Here is a 7453-nt window from a genome sequence, read left to right as displayed (position 1 = left end):
TTCATGCAAACAATAATAATTATATTTTAGCATTAAAAATATCATTTCAGTTAAAGCGCTTCTACAAATTGGTGAATTAACCACTGCAGAAACATAAAAAATGATTTTGGTAATCACCAATGCTGTTAATTTAGGGCAGCTGTGGCATAAACCTTACTTTGGGTGGTGGTCTAATAAATTTGTTAAGCACTGTATTTTATTTATTTATTTGTTTATTTTTGCTCAAATGCAACTGTCGATGTGCAAATATAAAAAAAATAATAATAATAAAAATAAAAAATTCAGGTGCACTGAAAAGAGTTGTCTAAAACGTGGTGTTTTTCCTTTGGATGTGTGAGACATAAAATCAAAGTATAGCTGCTTCTGCAGGCCCAACGCCAGTGTTAATCAACTTGCAGCCTGTGGGCCATATCAGGCCCCGCAAAGCTCCTCATCTGGCTCCCATCATTTCCTGCCTGAGAATCAAAACAAATGGCGTTTCTTCCATTTGTTTTGATTGCTCATAGGTGATAGGGACTGACCACACTAATGCTTAAAAATTACTTACATTTTGAAAGAAAGTACAAATACTACAACAATAATATGTTATTTGGACCAAAATACTTATTTTATTTGAGCTAATTTGAAAGTCTTAACCTAAAGCGCCTGTCAAGACAAAATCTGACCCTTGTACAAATGTAGCTGATGATGTTTCCCTTTAAAGAGCATCACTTTTATGTAATGACGTTGCCCAAAAATGTTACTGTGCCATGTAGTTGCGGAGACAGGAATGTCCAAACTTACAGTTAAGAAGTCATCATGTGTTTGTTGGTGATTGATACTATGCACAAAGGTCAGTGTTACTCACAGATAGGGGGTTTTGGCTGAAGGAATCATCATTTAGCTGGTTTCTGCTCAGGTCCAATGAGTCCAGGCCAGACAGGCCAGAGAAAGCTTCTGGAGCAATGACTCTGATGTTGTTCTCTTTAAAATAAATCAAATGGCAGGACATAAGATCAATAAAAATACAGTACCTCATTTTATTGGGAACTTTGATACATTCTTAATAAGTCTATAACATATGCTGCTAAAGGCATCACATGGGTAGTTAGGGCTGCAGATTTAATAAAACCAGGTTTTTATGTTGTTAGATTTACAGCTTTATTTTTTTGAGGCTACATGTTTCAGTTAAACATCATCCTATTGGGAACAAGCATGCCACTTTTGCATGGTTAATCTAGTTTAACAGCACATACACATACTCATACACACACCTGCGACATCCAGCTTCGTGGCCTCTGGGTTGTGCATGACAGGCAGGTGAGTCATGCCGAGGTTCCTGCAGCTGATTTCTCTGTTTGCAGTGTGACATTCTCTGAGAGAAGACTCTGTGAAGCTGGCGACTGTTTCAGTTTGATTGCCCGGAGCTTCTGTTGGCTCTTCCACCTCCTCTTCTTCCTCCTCTTCTTCTTCCTCCTCTTCCTCCTCTTCTTCCTCTTCCTCTTCTTCCTCTTCCTGAGCAGAGATTTCAAAAACATCATTGACATTAACTAAACTCAACAGGGCGAATTAAATGACAAAAAAGGGCCTTGTTTGTACAAAATCACCTCCTCTTCCTCCTCGTCATCATCGTCGTCATCATCGTCATCGTCATCGTCATCGTCATCATCGTCATCGTCATCGTCATCATCGTCATCATCATCTTCCTCCTCATCTTTTGTCTTCCCTTCATCCATCAGTCGCTGTTTTTCATCATGGAGCTCCTTCAGTACATCCATGAGAGCGTTGCTCTCCTGCTCGGCTCTTCCTCGTTTTTTCCACCCCATCAGAGGTTTTCCCAACCCCGCCTACAAGGATAGGTGAAATGATCACAAGCACAGTTTTAAATATGACATGAGTGAAAACATGTTAGAACTAAGTGCCATACTATTCTGTATGCCATGGCCTCCACTGTCTCGGCATGCTTCCTCTTCCCCCAGGAGCCTCTTCTTCTTCTTCTACCGGCCTCCTCCTTCCTCATATCCACTCCTTGGCTCTCTCTTGCCTGCCCTGCTTCCATGAGGAGCCACTCATCTTTTCCCTCTTCATTACAAAACATAAAGAGGAGAGAAAAAAGATGGTAAAATCACATTCTCACCAAAAATGCTTGGAACCTTTCAGTCCTGGGATCTTTTACAGGACTTATAGGGATATTACAGCATTTTTTAAGTTTAGTTGTATGAGGTATGTAGCAGTAGTAGTGGCATTAGCCTCCAGTGATTTCAGTGAGTATTTCTCCTTTAAGAAGGACTTGCTTGTGCCAGCCAGGAAGCAAGACTATACAGCATAACAGATGGGTACAGTTTCTCCCCTGAATTTAACAAGTTTTTGGTAAAAATAGGCCACGAAACATTCATGGCTCAAATGTACAAACTGTCAAAATTGATGCCCACTGAAATCATTTGAGGCTAAAGCCTCTTCTACAGCTAGGTACCTCATACAGCCTAACTTTAAAGACACTGAAATATCCCTTTAAAGGTTCATTTAGCCCTTCTTCTGTTTCCATAAAAAATACAAGGGGAAAATTATTGGGGATTGGGGAAAATTAGGAAGAACAGTATACTAAATTATCAAAAAGCTATACCTTTGCGTTTAAGGTTGAATCAACAAACATGATTGTTGATTTAAAAAATTCATGTCTTGCCATGAGAGGTCATACTTGTTTGACACTTCTGTGACTAATAAAGACAACACTGATTTTGCAGTAGAACCACAGCCTCAACATATACCGAAATTGGACATGCACAAAGGGCCAATGCTGTGCTGCTTGCACCCAACGTTAATGATAAGGTCTGGAAGGCCTGTGAACCAGAGGTGCAAAAAGCGCAAGACTATAGTACTCAGGTAAAAGTACGGTTATTCTGGTTAAAATGTATTCAAATTAAAGTACTGACCTTTAAAATCTACTCAAGTAAAAACTATCTAATTCAAAGTTTACTTTAAGCACTGAGTACTTAGAGGTTACTGATGAGTTGTACAGTAAAATATGATCTTTCCTTATTGTAAAGAACAAGAGAATAGATCTCCAAGCAGGCTGTTCAAGTAAAGTCACACCCTTATAATAAATTTAATTACACAACAAAACCGACTGTGTTAATCAAACTCCTACAAAGTTAGGGGGAGTGGCAGCCTGGGCCATATGCAGCACCCTACCTCACTCAGTGTGGTCCCAGGTCAGTTTCGAATATAAATAAAACAGATACATAAATAAAACAACAAAAGCTATCAAGAAAACATGGAAATTGAAACATTTCTCTTGTAATCTTTGCTTACTGGTGTATGTTTAGTTGGCTGAAAGAAATTAATAGATATAATTGGCTGTAAATGCTTCTGTAAAACATTTTAAATGCATTTGTAAAAATGTTCTCTTCTGAATAAACACAAGATACTTGTGCCCTAAAGAAAGGATCAGTGCTCAGTGAAGAAATCCCTAACCCAAAAAAAAGAAAAATCCCTAAACTACGGGTAAATCCCTATTCTCTATGCTCGTGTGTTCTTTGCACCCTGGAAAACCCTGGATCCCTGCTTGCTGCACTGTTGTGTCTTTTAACCTATTCATTTCCAAATAACTAGATAATATCTTTGCCATGATACAAGAAAAAATCTCCCTCTCCAAATTCAAGAGTGAGATGGTACAGAACTGGCTCAGATTGGAGGACTCCTTCTTCTTGGGAATTGGGATTCCCACTGCTCTCCAAAAAATAATATGCAAGAAAAAAATACAAAGTACCAGTGTACTGTTAATTTGCATTGCAGAAGCTGGATCACCAAAGAAAAAATTTTGGGTGCACACAAAGTCTATTTGTTTACCAGAGAAAGAAGAAGGTCCCAACCCTGATAAGATGGTTTGTGGACAATCTGAGTACCACCTCTTGTACTTTGGAGAGCTTAGTGAATAATCAAAATGCCTTTCTGATATATCGATAACCATTTCTATTATTTGTAAATTTCCGATAAAGGTGTTTTTTATTCTGAGGTTTCATATAGACAAATCTATTCACAAAGCAAAAAGCAGTTTTTCCCCCAGTAATTACCTTTAACTTCAGTTACTTGTTTGCAGCCATTGAAGTGAATGTCTTTGCCAGCAAATTAGGGGTTAACAAAGATAAAAAATTTTTGATAAACTGTGCCTATTTTTGTGCCTATTGGATGAAAGAATGACACTCAGAATTCCTGCAGCATAATCCCAGTTAAAAAAATAAATGTTATTGAATTAATTTTAACCATTTCTGTTTCAATTATGCAAGACCAGGCAGACAGAGTAGCATTTAAAAGACAAAAACAGTCTTACCAGCAGGGAGGGTTGAACTTGAACTATATGGATGTATCAATGTGGCAGCAGGTTGATGAACTGCTGATGTCTGTATCTCCTCAGTCTCAGGGGAAGTTTCCAAGTTTCCATCCATTTCCTGCCAAAAGTTTACACTTTGCCCTGAAATGACGTTGTTGTAAAGACAAATAAAAAGGATTGATGTCCTTAGTTTTTGCATGTTTAACTGAACACAGGCAGCTTCAAGTTTGAGAAAGAAGCCCAAAGTGTGGAGCTCTTCAGAGCTGACTCTAGGAGTGAAGCAAATCCAGATGGTTATGTCACAGGGAAGAAACTGTGAGTAGCAATCAACGTGAGAGTTTACATGTGAGGATCTCCAGAAAACCAGAAAATTTGAGATTAAGACCTCTTGAAATAAACATTATGGTGCAGTCTCTAAAGTGAGTCAGCCAAAAGAAATACTACGTTATACTGCACATGCACCTAAACTCTGAGAGAGAAGAGGGCGGGCAGGAATATGTAGAAGGTGGAGAGGCAAAAACACCCCCAAACTCTCACATTGTTAAGAAAAAGTCCTCGCTCATCTTACCATGAAATACACAAACCCGCCCTGCTCGTCCTTGTCTCCCTGTTTCATAACCGTCTCCTAACTCTCCTAACATTTAGGTAGACAGACACGAGTCAAAATAAAGAAGCTGAAATTAATTATGTAAATGATAGACTCTAGTAGGGCCTTGTCATGTGGGCTGACATGTGAATTTACAGTCAGACTGATTTATCTCCTGACTCAATCAAACTGATTCCTGGCATTTTCCAGCAGAAGACAGGGTCGGTAGACAGTTCAAGTTGGAGTCAACCATGTTTGGCCAAGCTTTGCTCACATCCATGTACAAAATCAAACACGACCTCTGAGAAACGAACAATAAGCCCGTCTTTACATTGTGTACATACATACCGTCTGCACCTACCTCAACGGCCATGCTTAAACATGTACTCTGGATGAATGTGGGCATCACATTCACCGCCAAGCCAAGCAGGTGCCACCGGCTGAGTGTTGAGCCAAACTGGGATTTTCACTGTGGGGTGAAACATGCTGACAGCCCCTCTTTATTTGTTCAGAAACCACACATGCACACACTAAATCTGTCAAAATAGATGTGCATGTTTTCATGGACAAGATTACAGTCTGTAATAAAACAACATCACTGAGTTTAACATTTTTTGATTAAATTAACTAAGCCAAATGCAGGCTTTAGTTTTTCTGTACCAGAAGCTCAGGTGATGACACAGGCAGAGACAGTAGGATCCCAAATGGCAGATTGGGCAATTTAACACTAAACACTGAAACACTTGAGTCCTGATACATTCTTCCAAGATAAACAGTGATGTGTCCGGAGACTACTCATTTAAACATTGACAGGAACATGCAGTAATCCAGTGACCACATTCAACCCTGTCCCAAACCCCAGTCAGACAACACAGGATTAACAGTTTCCACTGCTCAGAGTGGTGCAGGATGAGAACAGCACATCTGCCCTTCCTCAGAACCAAGATATCCCAGACAGTCTGACCACATGCAGCACTTAAACATAATGACATGTATCTCTGAAAGCCACATATGGCAAACATTGAATAAAAATGTGACAAGAGCAAGTCTGAAGCCATGTTCACTGATTTATGTCTGTTTTACCTGGGAACAATGGTGCTTTAAGCCTAAATTAGCATGACACTCATTATTTAAGGCCCAAGTTGGTCTACATTTTGCTATCTTGACAGTGCGAAATTTCAGTGCAAAGAGGTTGGTTTCAGGGGCTTGATTATACAGAAGTGTCTTTTAGAAGTAGCATGACTCAAACCAGTCAGAGCATCATCTATCATTCCTTTAAAACAGTTGGTGTCCAGCTTCAGTGTATCGATTCCAGGGTTATTACACTTCTCTCAGTGCGAGGCAAGGTTCTTGCACTGATACTGCTAAAAAAAAGGATCTGTGAGCCACTGTTTCAACACCAGTGGCCTTAACAGTCAGGTTTTACACCTAAGAGGTCTATGGTAGACCGCATCCTAGCACTACAGGTCCTTACTGAGAGCTTTCGGTAATTTAATGAAGGGTGGCTTGCAGCGTATGGTGACTTCCAGAAGGCGTTCAACTCAGTGACTAGGATTCTGGAGTTCTGCATATTTGCTAATCCAGCAGATGATTGCCGATATCCTGGTGAAGAAAGTGCTGTGAAGTGTGGTGGCTCCACCTCTGACCACTTCCCAGTTGATTCTGGGGTGTGTCTTAGCCCCTACGCTCTTTTCAGTATCTGTATGGACTGGATAACGGGGCGGCTAACAGGGGCAGCGAACTGTGGAGAATCATTTGGCAATGTCCAGGTCCTTGATTCTGGACTCAGCTGATGATGCTGTGATCCTTGCAGAGACTGTAGATGTCCTCGTGGGGGCTCTTAACTTGCTGAGTGAGGAGGTTGGATCATTGGGAATGCATGTCTCCAGGGCCAAATCAAAGATCCAAAGATTTGGGGATGCCTTGGATGCTGCAATCTGATCTGTCTGTCAATGGTGAGAGCGTGGAAGTTGTCGAGCAGTTCAACTACCATGGCAACATAATCCATCCATCCATCCACTGACAGCAAGTCTGAGATTAATTGCAGACTTAGACTCGCGCATGGGGTGATGGGTGAGCTGAGCAAGACAGTATGGCGCTCTTGGTATCTAGTATATATTTCACTAGCTTGGTCTTTGTTAGTGAACTACTTCTTAAAGTCTGTGTGCGCTTTTGTCACGTTTTTCTTTTCTTTGTTCAAGTGTAATTATCAATCAATACATGTGGGGCAGATGTTGAAGACAAGTTATGTTTACTCATCTCAAGTTCATTACCCATCAAAGTATGTTATGCCATTATCTAGCAGCCCTAAAATAGGGCACATTTGGCATTAAGATTCATGGAATTGGCACCCAGTATCATGGTTGGAAAAAGCTGCACCCTAGTGTTTTAACTGTTCTCCTATTGCGGGCGACAAACATCTGCACAAAAAGGTCACTGCAATACATCAAGGTTACAGCAGTTTCAGTGAAGACCTAACTGATGTATTAGCTGAAAAACACACCAAAGAGTCAGGATACACTGGTGTGGTGGGAAAAAAAGACAGACAACTAGATTTG

General features: G+C 40.3%; 1 protein-coding gene across 1 annotated transcript in view; it reads right to left on the bottom strand.

Moving 5' to 3' along the window:
- si:dkey-32e6.6 (extracellular matrix protein 2) overlaps positions 1-4405 on the bottom strand; it is a 20704-nt gene extending 16299 nt beyond the window's left edge. The window contains exons 1-5 of the mRNA XM_041798742.1: positions 4310-4405; positions 1907-2061; positions 1587-1826; positions 1254-1494; positions 848-963 (exon numbers count right to left, since the gene is read on the bottom strand). Coding sequence (XP_041654676.1) covers positions 848-963; positions 1254-1494; positions 1587-1826; positions 1907-2038 — 729 coding nt within the window. The 5' untranslated portion in view covers positions 2039-2061; positions 4310-4405. The remainder of the gene's footprint in view (positions 1-847; positions 964-1253; positions 1495-1586; positions 1827-1906; positions 2062-4309) is intronic.
- Positions 4406-7453: the final 3048 nt, after the last annotated feature.

This window comes from Cheilinus undulatus, linkage group 11 (genome assembly GCF_018320785.1).
Source record: "Cheilinus undulatus linkage group 11, ASM1832078v1, whole genome shotgun sequence".
Classification (NCBI taxonomy): domain Eukaryota; kingdom Metazoa; phylum Chordata; class Actinopteri; order Labriformes; family Labridae; genus Cheilinus; species Cheilinus undulatus.
This window is presented reverse-complemented; position numbering and strand designations above follow the sequence as displayed.